Source organism: Corvus hawaiiensis, chromosome 1, assembly GCF_020740725.1.
Source record: "Corvus hawaiiensis isolate bCorHaw1 chromosome 1, bCorHaw1.pri.cur, whole genome shotgun sequence".
NCBI lineage: Eukaryota > Metazoa > Chordata > Aves > Passeriformes > Corvidae > Corvus > Corvus hawaiiensis.
Window position 1 is genome coordinate 49,776,379 of NC_063213.1, and position 19,998 is coordinate 49,796,376.

Here is a 19,998-nt window from a genome sequence, read left to right on the forward strand (position 1 = left end):
TTCAGACAATTGAGGGAAGGTGAAATATTTTCAAAACCTGAGGCTACAAGATATACATATGCCATCTTGATTAAACATATGGAATGCATACTCAAAGAAAAGCCAACTGGAGTCCTAGTTGAGTAATCAAAACACCCAAGCTGAGAGGGGTTAACATGCAAGGATCAGCTCTGAACTTTGAAGTTTTCTGGTCTTCATTTTTCCTAATTAAGACAAGATTTAATAACCAAACCACTGTACAAACTATGTACTTAAACTCTAGGTTTGTTTCTAATTTTGTTGGGAATTCTTAGTAGATTCCAAAGAATCAGTAACCCCTGGGAAATTCACCCAGTAAGTAAGGTGGATTGATTTTTTTTTTCCTTAGGTACAAGAGCTGAACGTCCACTTTTCATCTTTTCTTCTTTGACATCGCCTCATATATATAGTTATTAAGTAACGCTAAAACAAAAGAAGACAACTAAGGATGCATAACTAATACCTTTGTAATACCAGTGGAGCTTCAGCAAACAACTTTTGGAAAGTTGTGTATAAGTGCAGAAAAATGTTCTCCAAATAAAAACATGTAATTACTTGCATATCTTAATTTCAGACTGGGTAACAACTGGATTTTGTTGTAGAAGTATTGTTTCCTGACAAATCTATTTAGATTCTGCTGCCCTTTGTTTATTAATGCACGGTCCCTTTTCTTCCTCCCCCTGCGCTTGCTCAAGATAAGGTGTTACTGTACAGGGAACCTTGTACTACACAACTCAATCCTGTGTCAGATATCAGCAACAGCACATTTTTCTCTTTCTCTTTATATGGTCGTTTTATATTACCATATAGGTAACAAACTTTCATGTTACTCACAGAGAAATGTCAGTTTGATAAACACTGATTAAAAATTTCTGCAAATGTTTAGTAAATATCTTACATAAATCTGATAAATTTAATCAGCTGATTTGAGTTCAAATGAGTTATCTATTTATGCAACATTCCAGTCCACAATGAGAAAGGTTTTAACACAATTCAAAAGTAGCAAGTGGAGTGATTACTGCAGCTCAGAAGTACACATGCCAATTTTTAAGGCATTATTTACCATTCAACGGGAAACCACCTGCCAGGTAAAACTGTGGGCTACTTTGAACTCTATTTTGTTGAATTTTAGCCCATTTCAGAACCTTGAAATTAAGATCCATACAAATGTTTATATGAACTATATATAAACAAAAAAGATACTCCTGCAAGAACCTCTCTACTGTCCATGATGACATGTCACCAATAACTAAACTTCCTTCTTAGTTATCCACCTTTAAATTTATTGGAAATTCTTTACTTTGGGAACTCACCTTATTCATGTGGATCTGCTGCTGGTATTGTTTCTGCTTCTCCAAAAATTGCTGATGTTGCTGCTGGATGACCAGCTGAGCCAAAGTACTCTGAGGAAGAGGAGCTGACTGGGTTCGGTTCAGTGGCCTGTGACGAGGCACTTTGTGGGCAGCTCTTATGCCAGGTGAAACTCTCTCCTTTGCTGCTAAAGGAGACTGTGGATGAAGAGGAACCACTCCTGCAAAACAGGGACATTTCACTCCCCTGTGAAAAACAACAGACTAATAGTTTTAACAGGAAAGAAAGCTTTCAGTAAGAAGAGGGGTGTATATTGCAGAACTCTGCATCTGCACTGATGCACTGGGACGTGTACCACGTGCCTCACCATGCTGGGAAGTTCGGCTGCTGCAAAAGAATGTGATGAAGTAATCATTTTCTCTTTTCTGTAATCATTGAATTCTTTCAGGCTAACAGACTGGAACAAAATCACTAAAAGGGAAAACAATGATACTGTCCTTTTTTCTTCCACCCTTCCACTTTTCCCAACAGTTAGGATGTATGGTATCTGTATTACTGCACACTAAACACAAATGTCATTAAAAACATCTTAAATTAGTATTGTTGGAGCTTTGATCATTACCAGTCACAAGAAGTTTTTGCTGTCTCATTTGTTCTTTCAGTAACAGATGCTGCAAGAGAGCTTGGTGGCTGCTGTTTGGCTTTCCCTCCAAAGCAATGTGAGGATGAGTTGACGATGGAGGAATGTTTCCTCCGTACTGTCCAGCCAAGGCCACTCCTTGTCTAAGTGATGGGGTCTCCCCCTTCTGCTTTTCTTTGAATGACGATGAAGCCTGTCAAAGAACAACAGCATTGGTAACTGCTTTTCAGAGAAGTGGACATTTATACCTCTACTTAACTGGATGGTCTTATGTCAATCTATTACAAACACATACAGAAGAAAAGGTTAACATCCCTATCCTACACTTTGTGAGATGAAAAGGAAGAACATGCCAGTTAAATGTAATGCTGTGAGAAACTGAGTAATGAAACCAGTTGAAAAAAAATCAGTAATAAAAGCCAAAGCATTAAGGAACTACTAGTTAGAACATTATTAATGAAAGGACAGGACCTATCCTTAAAATTCCTAAAGACCTTTCCACAGCCTCCTGCACAGGAAACTAGAGTATCAGAGGAAATAGTTTGCGTTGAGTTTGGAATAGGCAAGGCTTGGTTTTTCACATAACTTTCCATCACACAGCAAGCCAATCAGCAACACAAAATAGTTACCTGTAGTAGTGGGAAGCTATTACTTTTCCTGGAGCACTCCCTGACTCCCTGAAGGACAGCACAAATGTAAGTTTTACCCTTTGCAAAGCAAACTTGCACAGTTAAACTCTCATCTACAGAAACATCAAGAGCTGTTGTATGTGTGTGGCATTTTGAAGTGCCTTATAAATTGCACTGTTATTGATTTAAAGCTTTTGGAAGTTTTGGCCCTTCATCATTGCAAATGTACTTTATATTGCTTTGCTCTTAGGCTATTAAAAAAAAGAAACCTTGAAATGGCAGTTCAAGCAGAATAACAATTTTTACAGCAAGAATAATAACCTAATAGAAATATGCATGTTGAGGCTTGCAGATAAACACTTATGGTATGTCATGGTAAAAACAGTATCTCTGATAATCTGAATTCCATAAATTCTAAACCAAGGTTTTCACCAATATTTTTTTGGTGTACGCTTACTTCACGCTGCTATCACCCTCCCCTGGAAAACAACCACCAAAGTAAGCTTTGCATTCACTTTGCAACTGCTTATTCTAGTAACAGAAATAAACGTTACTTGCATAAATCAATCCCTTTGTTTTTTCTAGTGCCAAAAGTAATATTTGGTGCTAGTTGGCCACATCAAAAGCTTACAAGTTTTGAGTGAGCAAATGAAACATATTTTCATTTCTTTTTAATGTTATAAATTTACTTTGAAGCTAGTTGAAGCTAGTCATATTTTTGTGAAATAGCTAAGAAATTTTTTATGATATCCTCTGAGAAAGTAAGCACTACTTTTCATGATGTTCAATTTTTCCATCCTTTAAAAACAATAATTTGCTAAGGCTTCTAGAGAACTGATTTCAAGCTTACATAATTTTCTTTGCGAAGTTCTGTCCCTGATGTTAAAATGTTAGATTGTAGCAACATGTTATTGCTAAGAACAGTAAATGTACTGAAAAAGCCGTAAAATAACATGGAACTTTGACTCAAAACTACATTTGTATTTTTACTTTCGTTGTTCTTGTAAAGGAGGTAAGTTTTGACCAGTAGCAAAGTTTTCAGGTACTTTACTGAGCTACAGGAATATGACATTCTTCTCCGACAATCCTCCAGCCCAGTTTAGGTCACTAATGGAATCTCATAAAAAGCAGCAGGTGCTGTAATTTATCAGGTAGAAATGATCATATAATTAAATTTTTATACTAAATAATCTCCTCATACTTTCAAATGAAATAATCTCCTCATATACTTCCTTCCACATCTGAAATCTGTTATCTGGCATAAATGCAATGCATGTGGCCCGTACTTAGCTAAGATCTACACTGGCACTTGCTTATTTGAGATCAAGAATGAATATTGCTTTCAAGTTGTGCCCTTAAATATCCAGATGTTGCCCAATGCATAGAGAGGTCTGGTTCCCACTTTGAATTGCTTATGTTCCAAAATGCTAAAAATAAAGAGAATAATCAGAAAGTAGGTTTTCTGGAAGCATACGTATGCAGGAAGGCTTGAGACTGGTCACTTACACTGATTTGAGGTTGTATTGCTGGAAGTCCCAAGGTAATGTTGGGCAGAGAAGGGGATGTGTACAGACTCAACAAGTTCACTGATTCGTCCTGTATCAAAAGGCCTTGCTGGGAAACCAGGTGCTGGAATAAAGGGTAGAAACAACAGAAGTAAATCTCCAACCTTTTTATCTTGGTTATTTTATCCTCATATCCCGATACGCTGAAAGCCAGTTATGTACCACTCATTGGTTTGCATCCCATTGGAGTTCCAGATATGGAAAATTACTGTCCCTGTAAAAAAACTGTTGATTGTTCTTTTCTTAAGAAAACAACTGATATGTGTCTGCAATTATTCTTTGGTTAGTAAATCAAAGTTCCATGCAAAGCTGAAATCTTGAGGATTCCTAGACCATCTTAGGAACTTCTCATCAGTTCAGCATCAGTTCTTATCAACTGGACTTTCACTCCAAGAAACTCACTGGGAATTTACCCAGTGAATTAAGGATTATATCCAGCTGAATCACAAATATGGATGTATTAAACCTTTACTCCAGTTATCATAACTTTTGCTGTAAGGTATGAAATGTGTTTTTTAACTAGTCCATGTCTTTTGTTAGCCAAATTATGATATGGGGATGTTTGAGGCACACTATTTACTTCCATTAAGGCAGAAATTTTGTGTAGAAAGTAAGGCATATTGACACATCTGCCATTTAAAATAATAGACTGTCTCTCTCTCTCTGTCTGCATATATACAAAAGTAGCATCCTGTCATTCCCTGATGATGGGATACCCCTCAGAGCTTTCCTAATCCATTCAAGTTAAAATCCTTAACACTTCTTTTGAAGACTTGTGATATAATTTTCAAGGACATGGAACTGCTGATATATTTTTAATTACTTTAAAATAAAACCAGACATTCTACAAAGATCGCCCTTTTTCTTTCCATAGATTAATTGGTAAGAAACATAAAAAGATTACCACATCAGGAATCTTTTTGAAGCCTTTGCCTTTCAGTTTGAACAGTGATATTTTTCAACATGTGGTCTAGTATAGTTGCTTGAATTATATTTTCTGTTTAACTCTTGCTTCCCTCCCAGAACTTTGACACAATAAGAGCTACAAAGGTCTTATTAGACTTAGGAACTCTGGCATGATATGGTCCCCAAGGGAACAACATCCTTGAAAAAGAATACCCTGTGTAACAGTATGACACAGTGACTGCTTTCTTCCCAAACAAAAAGCATATGGGACTCCAATAATAGACCACCTCCAAGAGGGATACTGCACACTCGGGCTTTGACTAAAGTAAATATAATAACTTGTCAAGCATGTTGTGGGGAGCTGTAGATTTTCCCCCGGACAAACCTGGAATATCAATTAACTCTGTAAAATACTTCGTGTTAATACAATGCAACTTCAGACCATCAATGAAAAGTGGTTAAGCACAAAAACACAGGATGTTATTCCAAAACATAACCTTCCTCATACAGTTTGTTTGGAGATATGACCTATCACTGAGACAATAACAGTAGAAGTCTATCCCTGTAATTTTCTTTTGGTACCTAGGGAATGTCAACAGATAGTGTAGGAAACAAAGAAGCTCCACTTGCATATTACATTAAGTCCTGGCTAAAAGTGTCTTGCCTTGATAACATCCACCTTTGACCATGAATAAATCCAAGTAAGTCAAGACTACGGAGATATTATGGAGGGAATCTACAAACATTTAAGTGAAAATGGACACTCTAATGTGACTCCTAGAATATGATCAAATTTGTAGCAACTGCTGCATTGATACAAAGCCACTTGAAAGATTTATGTTTAATATTTGGGTTTTGGTATGCCACTATTACCTTCTAAGATTTGAATTAATAAAAGTAACAGTGGCAGGGTGAATAGCTCTCCCACATGAAGGTCAGGCATGACTGTTTCATCAGGCAGAAGCAATGATGTTATTTACCACAGGAGTTTAATGTTGAAAACAGGAGTTTATTAATAAAAGCATCGTAATTTATTTTTTAATACTGCTAATAACCTGTCATTTTCACTTTGGTAAGTGATTCATTTTTCAAAATATTTTCAGGTAATATCATCCTAAGCATCAGCTTAACCTCATCTCCCAAAATAAAAGTAGTCCACTACTGCATAGATTAGGGTCCTCTGTGTATCACAGAACCCCAGAATGGGTAAGGTTGGAAGGGACCACTGGATGTCATCTAGTCCAACCACCCTGCTCAAGCAGGGTCCCCCAGAGGCAGAAATACATGATCCCAGCTGCAGCTTTTCTTTTTACACGGTCAACAATACCTTGCCATGGCGGCACAGGCAGGAGTTGCCAACAGATTCATTTGGCAGCACAACGGCTAAACCATGTCCTCGGCCTACATGCAAACATGGTGGTTTGGACTGGCACCGAAATTACCCCAAAGAGCATCTTGACCTACTTGCTCCTCTACGTACCTACTCCTTGGGTCTACAGATCCTGCTTACTGATGCTTAAAATAGCCTGTCAACAGAGTTATCCTCTTTCTCAAAATAGAGTACAAGAACTCAGTGTAACAGTGCACGATGATCAACAAGTAACCACGAGTGACCGTGCTTTAGTTGCACTGTGGGACTTGCTGAGAAGCAGGAGCACCTATGTGTGCATGTTTATATGCACATTTATAGATTACGAGGGAAAGACAAAATGGCTTGACTTTAATATTCCTCACTTGTGGAGCTACAGTAATTGTCACAGCTTTCAATATGCACAATTACTTACATTTATATTTCTTGAGGCTTTTGGGATGATTTAAAAAAAAAAAAAAAATTAATTTAGACTCTCTTCACGTACACTTGACACAAACCTCATCAGCTGGCCAGAAACCTACACATTTTTCCAATAGCCCCTTACAAAGATCACCTCAAGGAGCTGAGGATTAAAAGCACGGGGCTGTGGGATTGCACAAAACAAGTATGTGCTTATCTGGCACGTATGTAATTTATGTCTCCTGTATAATCAAGTGATATTCTAGGAAATACTGCTTTGCAAAGCACAAATAGAAGAAAGAAATTGATCTGAAGCCCAGTTACACCAACTGGAAACTTTCCATTGCCTTCAATGGCTTTTGACCAGAGCGTGAATGCCTAAAATTAATCTTTTCACATGACTAAAGCAGGTTGTCCCTCTGAACTCAAGGGACATGCTGTGCAGGGGCTCAATCCTGCTTGCATTTCTCAGGCAAGCAAGATTGAGCCCCAGCACAGCAGGTGACCTGAACGTGTATGGCATGCTACAGGAGACAAATAGCTACTGCGGTGAACCTTGATGATACTGGAGACAACTGCGCCTAATAAAAACAGGATTTTATTTATAAGGTGCAATTAAAATCCTGAGTTCAACTTTCAAGTTTCATATAATGAGATCGGTGTTTTAACAAATGGTAGTGAAAGTACCATTAAGGGAACTGTGATAGTAAAAGATTATCTGCAAAGCTGCAGCATATGCAGTGCATCTTTGTTCATTCAAAAAATTGTAAACGTCTACCCACCAGACTGTCTGCTCCAGAGAGTAAACCACTTAAAAGTCTCACTATTCCAATAAATGTGGTAAAAATACTTTAAAAATCTGTTTCATTACTGATAATGCTCTAATTCTGTCCATGCACTGGAGTGTAATCATTTACGGTACTGACTCATGTTTTACTGGTAAATGACTCTGTCATAGCAACCTGTTTTTCCCCAGCAAAAAGTGTTTTATTTGCTGCCATGAAAACCGCAGCTATCCACCCACTCAGATATGAGCACAACACTTACTGCAAATGTCACAACAACAATTATGAAACAACAGCGATGTGAGTCATGCGGGATTACAGAAAAACAAGGGATATTTTTGGGTGATTTTGGAACACTCATCCTATTATTAGAAACTACAGTCCTTTGCATATCTGATGAAAAATTGATTAGCTGTATAGCCTTTGAGAGCTGGCTAACACTAAACTAGGAAAGAGATATGTAGGAGTTTGGCTGCTGTTAAACGACCAAAGAAAATCCCACTGAAATAAGAATCACTGAAGCTGAGATTTATGGAAAAATGTTTGAACCCACAAGACCACAGTACTAAAAGTCAAGTAACTAGAGAGGTAAAGAAATCCCCAACTGGATCCAGAAATGGAAGTCTGTAGTTTCAGCTTCTTAGCACATTTCACTGAGTGGAGTGACTGACGCCAGCATGAAGAGCTCAACTTCTAAAGGAACTTTTTAGGCTCATTTGAGCATCTTTGATTGTACGTTGGGGTTATAATTTTTGGTGTCTGGCACAGAAGTGGCAAATAATATGCAATGCAATGTTCTATTAGCAAGCAGAATAGAACTCTGCTGGTTCTTGCTACAACCTTTCCAAATCTCCGGAGACCACCAGCCTGACCAGGCTGTATGTATTTCTGATGGTGCAAGTGTCCAGAAACTGTAACATGCAAAGTAACAAGTACCATGTATCAGTCTGAGACGTTATTGCCCTTCCATTTTGTAGTATTCTCAAATCAATAAAAGATCCAATTGGATAAGACTTCTTGTTTAATACAGCATGTAATAACAGCCACATATTACCAACTTCTATCTAAAACATGCCCAGTAGTAAAATACACAACTTAATTCCACTGAACTAGGATCTGATCTAATCCTAATGATGGATCTTACTCTGCATCATTTAAGTTTCTTTGCAATCACATATGGGGGGCTATGAGACAAGACCACATGTTAGCCATCAACGCAATTTTTTTTTCTTTTTGGTTACGGGCCAGAGAGAGGCTACTAATCAGTGTGCAGAGGTCACCCACCTGCCCCCTGGATCATAGTTCACACACACAATTAATTCATTATGGGGAAAAGTCACTGCTGGAGGTTGAACTGCCCATTCCAGGGTTTTTTTTAGGTGAATGTCCTGCCACTGACCTGGAGAAATAGCTCCATTAACTAAAACTCTGTTAAATCACCTTTTCTTATGCAGTTTTTCTAACATAAATAGCATAAACCAACAATTAATAGAAAACCTTGCCACCGAAGCAGGAACTGCAGTAAGTATTGGCACTGGATACAGAACACTGTGGAATTTGAGTCTTTCTTAGTCGAATTCATTTACTGTCCCTTTACAATACTGCCATGGAAAGCATGACTTGGGCATGTCATCTGTGCTAAATGAGGTTGATCACAACTGATTTACCATCTGCATTCCTGTTGTTATAGGCACGTATGTATGAAACAGAATAAGGAGTAGTTAAGATTCCTTCCGTTTACAATCTCACTTTACAAAACAAGTATTCAAGAATTCTGGAATGACATTTACGGTGGTTAAGTACTGCCTTGATAAGGAAACTGAGGTACAGCAAAATAAAAGGGAGATGTGACAAGGATTTAGTCACCTAACTCCAATACTGTGATTAAAGAAATCTACTTCAGCACTCATCTGAACCTGGGACCACCCTAACTCGTAAGTGTTAGGATCACCAATGCCTAAACCACTGTTTTGTACCCAGGAGTTCTTCATCAGCATTCAGCACTGAGCACCTCTTCAGGTCATCCCAGAAAGTAATATTCTTTCACAGCTCCCTCCCACTCTTCCAGTAGCATTACTGCTGCTTTTCCCCGATCTTTTGTTACCAAAGAATCTTCTAAACATGCATCTCAAACATAAAGATATATCTCATACATGACGTACTTTGATGTCAGCCTGTAGTGTCCTGGTATCCCAATTACTCTGCTTGTGAACATGATCAAATCTCCTCTTCAGTCTAGAAACCTGAGCGATTATCTAAACAATAATGAGTCTTACCTCAGCTTGAATGTTAGGTGGCAAACCTGAGGTTTCATTTTCTGTTGTACTGCTAGTCGGACCATTGCTTGGGGAACTGGGACCTGATCCAGGGGAGCTGCTACTGACTGAGGATTCTGAAAAACAGATTAAACATACATGAATTTCACCCTGGAAAGGTACACATGATCTTGATTAATTATATAACCTTTATAGCATAGGGCTTTTTTGCTATTGAAAATATCTCTTGGTTACACTATTTACTTACATTAAAGACTCGACTCATCCTCCATTTCTTTGGTTTTCTTTTTACAACTAACAAGGAAAGATACTGTTGGTCTTTCCCCTTCTGATCTGTCTGTGTCACGTAAGAAGAATTTAGTATTTATTTTTCCCACAAAGATGGTTATGCTACTCAGTATCAGGCAGAAACATTGACACAGAGCTTGTAATGAGTAAAGAAAAGGAACTCTTTCCATTTTAATTGCCTAGAGTCCTTCCTCTGTAAGAGATCAAAATGACAGAGATAGCAGGCCTGCAGAGGTCATGATAATGTTGTCAATTCATGAAGCCTACTGCCATCCTTTCTGTCTAGGAAGGAGATGACCCCATTGTGGACCAATCATTACATACACAATTACTAATGGCAAAATATACACTTTCACTTCATCTTTGGCACAAATACAAAGGAATATTTACAATGTGCAAAGACATTTAAATAGGATTTGAAAGGCTGCATGCTATCTTGATTTAAAATGTCCCAAGTTCTGTCTAAGACAAAGGGGGAGAGGATGACTTCATTGTATGTTGTTGTATTGAGTTATTCTAATTCTAAACTGATATAAATCATAAACAAAAATTATATATATAAATGATATATAAATTATATTTATGTAATGGAAACAGTTGAGAAGGTTATAGATGGAAGAGTAACCCACTAGTGGGTTACTTTCATGGAATAGCTTTCAAATATCCCACTTTCATGGGATAGCTTTCAAATTAAAGCACTCAAGAAGTTAAATTAATTAATATTTAAATGTGGCAGCAAATATTCTATAGTTACTTCTTTGCTTATTCACTCTTTATGCCTTAGTTCATGCAAAAATACATTTTCACCTTGACTGACATTACAGGAGGCTTCCTATCTTTTACTTGGATCTTTTACTCTTTGATTTATTGAAGTGACTCCATATCCAGCTGTACTAACTGATCTTGTAGAAGTTCTTGCATTGTATTTTCAATAGGTATCACAGAAGTGGCGACACACAAACTTAATGTTTTTTTCTCATTTTTTAAAAATTAAAATAGCACTTTTTGCATAAATAGGCATTTAAATAAAGGGCTATTTTCAGTTAAAAGAATAAAAAGCAAGGGGAAAAAGACTTCAGGCAACAATGTTTAATCAGGGTTATGAAAGGTCCAAAATGTCATATAGCCAATATTAATAATTGTAACAGCAATCTGAAAGGCTCCAAGTTATTGTCAGATCTAGGAGAAGAAGACATCTAGTTTCACGTTTCTGCTCTTTCAGTAGCATCCAGAAAAAAACCCTCCAGTGATAAATATTTCACTTTATTCCTTACTTGTAAGTGTGCAAACTGTAAAGAAATCAGCTAAAACTAAGGAAGTGGATATCAAGAACCTCATAGAGGCTTCAGTAAATGGAATTAATAAATTAGCTGTAGAAAAACTATAATCTGGAAATAATTTATAAGGAAACTATTTAGGAGATTTCATGCTTACATTCACATCTATGTTCCAGTTTCGCACGTGACATACTGTGTAAAGTTGTCACAAGAATTGCATTTACAGGGACACTGATGTGAGTTTGTTCAAGCTGTTTTTTAATTCTATCTTGGTGTGACACAATTCTGATATATCAAGTGAATTCAGATATGTCTGAATAAAGATATGGCCTGATCATTTCAAAAAGCCATGAAGCTACTAGATATCAATGCAAAGTCAAGGCAAGAATCATAAGGATAAGGCTAAATACTGCAAATGCTCATTTTGTTTAGCAAACAGTTTCAATTCTGAAGTACTACCACTATTCTGTGAGCTGTGGCAACTGATACAGAATTTCCCCATTCTTAATTACCTGTCACCTCAAAAAGACGTTTCTTGAATGAACCGACATTTCCATCCTTCCTCCTGAGTAAAGGACTGCTTCTCCTTTCTGTCACCTTTTGTTTTAATCTTGAACGTACCTTCAAATTTGGCTCTGAAGCTGGAAACGAAGAGAAGAAAATATGTGACTACAAATCCAATTTCTGGCTTGTTTCAGACACCACTGACCCTGTAGGACCTCATCTGATCCAAGGAGGGCTTGGAGGCAGAGATTTTGCTGCCCAACCTTCCCAGCCATCCTGTCGCTCCTCATACAAGTTCATTTTAGATTGGAAGCTAGGAAAGAGAGGAAGAGAGCTGAAGAACTTCAGATCCCAGTATTTTTCTCATTCCGTTGCAACTTTGAATTTACCCATTAATTATTGTTACTACCATAAGTATTCATAATAGATGAATGCAAATTTAATTTACATTATTTTTATCTCTCTTGTAGGTGAAAACTTGGAGAACACATCTTGGAACTTAGAATGTTATAACTGGATTAAGGTCTAATTGCAGAAACAGAGAGAAGCCTCCACTGGTGCCTTTTGATTTCTCTGAGAAATATAAATTACGACAAGCCTTGCTGGCAGAACATTTCTTGGTCAGCGATTTTAAGCCCAGAATTTTAGTGTTTTCTGAGTAACACACCAAACAACTGGATTTATGACAGTGTCCTAAGAACATTTACAGAGAAAAATATATGCTCTGAAAACGAAGAAGTAGGGTTGATTCTGAGAAAACCTAGGATTATATTTAATGCACCTTGGGCAAGTTCCACCCTTGTTTCAGGGTCTTTTCATATGAAGGCCAACTCTGCTGTGCTTTTTATTCTGTAGTATTTTTAGCATGATAAAATGTTTCATGTAGTCATTTATCTGTTCGTCAAGTAAACCCTGAATCAAACAGACTGCTAAGAGCTAGTGAAAGATAATTATGGAATAGAACTTGTTTATATTTCTCTTCCTGGAACTGAGGATTGGCTAAGCAATATCTCAAAACAGAGAGAGCTAGAAACTGGGATCAGTTCTCTCTCCTATGCACAGACTTAAACCCAGCCTCAAAGAAGGAGCAAGAGTTAGCAGAAAAACAAATTATATCTTCACTCAATTCAGAATTACACCTTTTGTCACTTTGGGACAGGAACTCAATCCTACACTTCTAATTCTAGTCCCTGCCCATCATGTGACATTGCACATCTTTTTTCCTCCTGTCCCACCTGTTCCCTCAGGGACGGGGAGGCTAGAAATGGTCATTGGAGAGCAAAGGGGCTGCACCCCACTACAGAGCTGCTGTGACCAGCAGTACCTGCTGTCACACGCTGGCCTTTGTCACATACTGCATCGCACGTGGCAAGCGCTGCCCTCTGGAGACCCTCTGCCTTGAGTACATTTCAGACCAAGACACACAGGCTAGCATAACAATGGAAGTCTTTAATAATAAACATATTAACTAGAAATTTCCTTTTTATCACCTACTACCACTGTTAAGATGAATGGTTCAAACAATAAAGTACAGATGACTTGTTTGCTATCTAAGATACCATTTGCAGTGAAACTGAAAATATAAAATATAATAATGGGCTACGGTTACACTACATGCTATCACCACATATCTTACCAGGTGTGATGACATTTAAAAGAAAAGGTGTTCACTCCTTTTGCACTTACATATATTTCCATTTCTACTATTCTGTACCCTCAAGAATCAGGAGAATATGTCTGTACATATTCTGTTTCTGCATCCATGACAGGGGAATGTGACACAAATCCTCTGCAATTCTCCACTTCTGTGTGAATATTTCATACTCAGTCACAGTAATTTCCTTTCTATTTTTACCAAATTCCCATCATATTCAGCATCGGAATCCATCATATAAGCACAGAAAACAGACTTTAAAGTCAATGTATGAATTTATGAGCCATCCAAGAAGATGCATTTAATATTAAAAGGCATGGAGAAGAGTAGTTTTAAAATTATAAAATAAACCTCACGATACAAATCAAAGCCAATGTTTGAAGAATGTTTGCTTCAAATACTGGTTTTTCTGAATGTTCTCCCTGAGACACGGCCAGCTCCTAACATGGTACTTACTAGGACACAATGACTAGCAAAAAGAACTCTAGTTTCAGTGGACAAATTATACAAATCTAAGCACTTTGAGGATATCTGGTCCAATGAAAAAAATGAAGAACTGGACACTGGTTTCTTGATTCCCAGCAGTGGCTGAGGCATTGGCTTGGTGCATGACTGTAGAGGTCACCGAACCATCCTGCTCCACCAAAGCTGGGGCAGAATTACTGTTCACTGAAAGAGGTATGGATCACAACAGCAATCCTATGTGCTTCAGTGCACTCCTACATGAGGGCAGTAATAACACATCTGTAATTGTCAACTCTCTTCTGACAGTTAAAAAGGCAAAATTAAGTATTTTAAGCTTCAAATATGGAGCTGTGGATTGCAATTATAAATGTATATATATATGTAGACACTGACTGCCTCAAAGCACATAAGTAAGATCATTTAGAACCTATTTTAGAAACTGAAATGTGAATGTTAGCAAAAAGTGAAAATAAATTTTTCCAACTTTTTTTTTTAAATTAAATTGTTCCCCTAGTATTTGCAAGACACTTGGAAAGTCTTAGTGGCAAATGGTCCAGAATTATTATAATTAATCTGCTTTATGTTTCAAATGAGTATTTGGCTCAATGCTTTAACTAGTGGCTCTTAGAAGTGGTTCTACAGAGGGGTAATGTTCAAAATAACTGTTTTGCATTAGCCACCCTTTAAGTATTTCTACTGCACATTATTTTCTCCTTTGCTCAGCTTAATTAATCCATTGCCATGGCTGACTATGTTCATCACACAAAGTCATTCTCCATGGGGAAAGTGTCACATGGGGAGTCAATGCCAAATAACTTTTGAGGCTAAAGATTTACTCCCCAGCTTGCTGCAGAGAAGCTTTCTCAAGCAAATATAAGCCCCTAAGAATTAACTCTTTTTGCTACAGTAATACCACAAAATTATTGAAAAGACCATCAGGGAGTCTATATGGTGATTCAACCATAAACCAAGACACTGACACAGCAAGAAAATTAATGCATGTGGCTAACTTGCTATACACTGAACATCTCACTGTGGTCCAGAACTCAAAACCAAATCAATTCTACCCCATATAGCAGACATCCTGTATCTCACCTTCATGAGGAAAAGAGGCCTCTCTAAAGTGGTGGAGGTGCTGAATGGGGTGGGGTTTGCTGGTTTGCAGCTACAGTGGACTGAATCATCTGACCAAGTAACCCAAATGACACAGACAAGAGAAAAACAAGAGCACATGGCCAGGAATGTGGCCATGAGGATGAGGAACACAGGATGGCAAATTTTCATGGCAGGAGTCTGGTTGGTTGGGCTATGAATCTAAAATATTGCTAAGAAACAGTATACAGCTGATATTGGTTTAGTTGGTCTCTATTAGGCTAACCTCTTTGCTCCACAAATCTTTGCACTTCTATTATATTTAGCATTTTGGAACAAGTCATATCAATTGTCACTTGGAGAAAGTGAACATATATTGTTTGAGAGGCTAGTGTTGCAAAGAAAACAAGAAGACACAGCTATTTTCTCTGAAGGCAATCAAAGCCCATGTCATTGATCTCAACAGAAATCAGCTGATAACCATTCAAGTGATTCGCGTGGGAGGATTTCAGGAAAGACTAGTTAAAAATTACTTTGTTTATGTAGCTGTAGCATAATTTGGAATAATGAGATGTTACAGTAGTATGGCTTGTTCATTTTTATTGCTATTACCTGGCTTATTCTCTTTTTAGTGCTGGTAATTATGGACTGGTATTACTCTTTAAATGATTCAAAGTGGGAAACAGATAAGAAAGATACTACGGGCAATCAAAGTACTGGTTACTTAACATCTTGCCATGACTTGTAATTATCTCTACAGAACTAAGAACTTCTGCTGCAGGAGAAGGAGAAAAACAGCGTCTCAATGATCTTTCTCATATTTTATAGTGGCTTCATAGAGGAAGAAAGAATAATGTAACTGTACTCTTAAAATGGAAAATATACAGGCTTCTATGTAAGTACAAATTAATTTGATCACATGAGCCATCACTGATCAGGTGAAAGAAAGCTAGTCTCTCCTAAGAAGCAGGATACTCAGATACAAGCACAAGAGATAGGAAAATTATTAGGTGAAGTCATTATGTCCTATACTCCATTTTGCTTAATATTAGCGATTTGCAGATACTAGCATTAAAGAATATAGCCTGGGGCCAGATTGCTCCCAAATGAGCTGAAGTTTTCTTGACAGGGCTTTGCTTCACTGTTTCTTTTTATTAAACATGCAGAGGTATTTAAGAAGAAGGAATGAAAATCCTTTTTACGCATGGGGAGAAGACATATATATGAAGAGAATGTAAAAGACAACAATGCATTACTTTCTGATGGTTCCTGGAACACAGTAGTACTTTTGTATCAGAAGAGTGTGTGCCAACTTCAAATCAGCATTTAATGAAGCCAGGCAGGAAATGGGGGATGGGAGAGGGTGCATAGCAAGCAGGTCCTCATCTCGAGGCTAAAGCCATATATAGGAAACCTGAAGAACAGAAAGTGAGCTTTTGTCCAGATTTCGAAAGGCACTAAAGTGAAAGCATTTCCTTTTCCTCACAAGCAGGCTGGCTTAGAAAAGCTGTGGGGCAGTCGAGGTAAATGATGCTAAATTTGGCTAAAAAGATTCCAACACCAGCATGAGCAACACTGGCAAAACTTACTTGGGAAAGAAAAATTGCTCACCATTGCCCAGGCATCAACTGCTATCACTAAGACTATTTTTAAAACAGCAACCTGAACTTCCTGAACATAATTAGGTCGCCAGAAAAAATTAAAAAACGAAGACTTCAAGATCTTAAAGTAAATCTTCACAGGTATTCTCCATTTCTTTAACTATACTTTTTTAAGCTGTGAAGAGTCATATGTGATACTGATTTGAATATATTCTGCGCTGTACTCCATGCAGGAGTTTGGGTTTTTTTCTGGCTCATATCTAACAAGTATCAATAATTGAACACACAGTCAAGATATCTGTTTATTCACACCACACAGGTTGATATACTAGAGACTCATGTACAGACAAGGATTTTGTGCTGTACAACACACAACCATGACAGTCCGTGCCTGAGATAGCTTAAAGTTACAGCACAAAATATGAGGTATGTTACAGACTCTCAGAACTGCAGGAAAAAACATTAAGATGGCACTGGTTAGCACAATGGGGGTATTGCCAGCATACCACTGGTTTATCCTTTGTCAAGTTTTTTTCTAGCACTCTGGAAATCGAAAATTTTCAAGATACTGCATGTGGATAATGAGATGACTTGGAGATTTCTGTTGTGATTTCTCCTGAAGCAGGAAGGGTCAGAACGGGAAAAAAAACACACTGTGAAGAGATCCTCATTTTGTCAGGTTCATTGCATAGCTCAACAGGTTCCTGGTCCATGATGTGGGCTTCCAGTCACCCTGGTAATATACATAAGTAATAAAGCAGCCTGCCTGTCTGTGCTATGCCTGGACCTGGAGACCAAGGAAAAGGTCAAATTCCACATTAATACTGCAACAAAATCAACCAGAACAGACATATCTTAGGCTCCTTAGAAGATGGTCTGAAAGTAGTGGGCTAAGGAGAAACTTCCCAGTTTCCCCTTCAGTTGATGAAGGCAGAATGAAATGCACAAGACACCCTTAAGTACAACAGAAAGGATAAATGTGAAGATAATCTGGGCTTCCTCACCAAAACTATGGATTCAATCAAAGCCTGGCAGAAAGCTGGAGAGGCAGAGAGACACAGGTCAGGGACAAAAGCTGTCACCAGCTTCCTCAGCAGCTTTGTGAAGAGTTGTGAATGAGTCTGTCCTTCTGAGAGACCTGGTGGTCTCACAGCTTTTACGGCACGTGCCTCACAATCATGTGACTATTCTCTGCTCTGAATGAAGTTTCTGACTGCTGCTCTGCCTTCCTGTAGGCTGCCACAGAGTGTTTCAGCCACCTCCACGTGATTATATAAAGCATAGGCACAATGAGCAGTGCCTCTTTGTCTTCATACATGACTGACTGACATTTGCTTTAGAAGGCCACATCCCAATAGAAGACAATATTGGACAATGTACACATGGACATTCTTCCCACTGGATGATAGGCTGGAAGACACCAGCATGCAGTGTAGCTCTGTGGGTTCAATGACTTCTCAGTTCTGATGATTTAAAATGCCACTTCTAAAAGAGTTTTAAATTAGATTCATGGGACTGAAAGCTATTTACACATGCCCTCTAAAGCTCTCCCAAGAACTACATGGACCTGACTGCTGGGTGGTCCCAACAAGGCAGGAGAACCAGATATGGCAGCACAGGATGGAGACACTTTGTTTTTCTGGCTTGCATCACCTAATGGGTTTTCAGGATATACTGAAACTGTTTCCTGTACAACCATTCACTTTGTGGGGAGTGCTGGTCATATGTGAAACCCTTTAGTCCTTTGCTTTATTTTACTTCTGTAAAAGGTAGAATGCTTTATTTTTTCAGACTAAGGTAAATATCCATTCCCTAAATAAAAAAACAGGTTTAGTGAAACACATGGTAAAAGAGCTAATTAGATTAGAGGGGATCTTGCAGCCCTTTTGCTCTCTTCAGGCTAAGGAAACCAATTTAACAAGATTAGCAAATTTTCATTAATTTTCTAAAGCAGGTTCAAAAATGAAATAGCCCCTGAAGCTACTTTAAATATCTAACTTTTCCTTGTTATTCACTGCAGTCTGTATGAAATATAAAATATTTGTTTCATTACCTATGCAAACAAGTATTATCTTTCTAGGCATAATTTATTGAGTTAGATGTAGAAACTATTGTACTGCTTGGATTTAGCCAGAATTGGAGATCTTGAATATCTGAACAATATGATGTATTTCCTGTTGATATATGATCTTCATGTTACCTATAAGGCAAAAGAACAGGTCTCTTGATAGAATTTTAAATAAATTCTAATTTTTAGCAAAGAAAAAGCATCTCCTTGGATTTGCACCACAGGATTATACAGCAGTTTCAAGGAGGCCATGGTTTTACTGGGCCTTATGAGTCGTCATTATATCTCAAGTCTGCTGAACCCGTAACACATCACGACTGTGTCAGGTCCACCTTAATCTTCTTATGGGTAAAATAATTTCCTTTTCCAATAATAAGTAGGGGATTAAAAAGCAAATACTACCTTACTGTCTTAAACCATAGAATTAAAGAATAAGAATAGTTTAAAATTCATTTTCATCTTCTCTGCACGTCATCAAATTCTGTAATTTTATTACACCTTTATAGCACTTTCTGGAGCCAACTTGCATCTGAGTTCTCAGGAGGTGTAGAGGAGAAAGAAGATGAAACAGGCACTTGAATAGAGGGTATCCCTCATTTGAATGGTAATAATTCAAAAAATAAATTAAGATATGCATGACTGGCAGTCCTTCTGGTTAGGTCTCCACTGGTAGTTCTTACCCTTTCTTCTGACCATCTATACCAGTTGGTTCTAGCTGGGAAGAAGTAATGGGAATATAATATCATACTTTCTGCAAATATAGCAAATCCCCCTCTTCAGCCTAAATCCCCCTCTCAAATCCACTGAATCCCAAGAAAAAATACTCTCTTCAGTGAAGAACTGCCAGAGATAATCCCCTAGCCCCCAAAGTCAAAGCTTTTGCCAGGGTCACCATTTGAATCCTAGATATATGATCCATTTTTTATAGAATAAAATAATATAGTTGTTCCCCAAGCCCCATAAAAGAAGGAATTAGTTCATAGGGTGTTTAAATCTCACAGATTTTAATCTAGGAAAATATCCAGGAGTGATAACTCACTGATGTCAGACAAAAAGTACAATCCAGTATTTCATCAACCTTCGGAAATTAATGATGAAACACCAACAGCTTCTCCCCCAGTTTAACAGGGCAACAGCATTATCAGGAC

At 37.8% G+C, this 19,998-nt stretch overlaps 1 protein-coding gene across 15 annotated transcripts in view; it reads right to left on the reverse strand.

Moving 5' to 3' along the window:
- Positions 1 to 19,998, reverse strand: part of HDAC9 (histone deacetylase 9) — a 461,778-nt gene that overhangs the window by 196,913 nt on the left and 244,867 nt on the right. For 9 of the 15 annotated variants that reach the window (XM_048304071.1, XM_048303997.1, XM_048304050.1 and 6 more), the window contains 6 exons: positions 11,979 to 12,107; positions 9,902 to 10,017; positions 4,105 to 4,227; positions 2,599 to 2,646; positions 1,952 to 2,162; positions 1,332 to 1,549 (listed from right to left, as the gene is read on the reverse strand). In XM_048304071.1, the coding sequence (XP_048160028.1) occupies positions 1,332 to 1,549; positions 1,952 to 2,162; positions 2,599 to 2,646; positions 4,105 to 4,227; positions 9,902 to 10,017; positions 11,979 to 12,107 (845 nt within the window). The remainder of the gene's footprint in view (positions 1 to 1,331; positions 1,550 to 1,951; positions 2,163 to 2,598; positions 2,647 to 4,104; positions 4,228 to 9,901; positions 10,018 to 11,978; positions 12,108 to 19,998) is intronic. The other 6 variants (XM_048304039.1, XM_048304028.1, XM_048304017.1 and 3 more) reach the window with 1 other exon arrangement.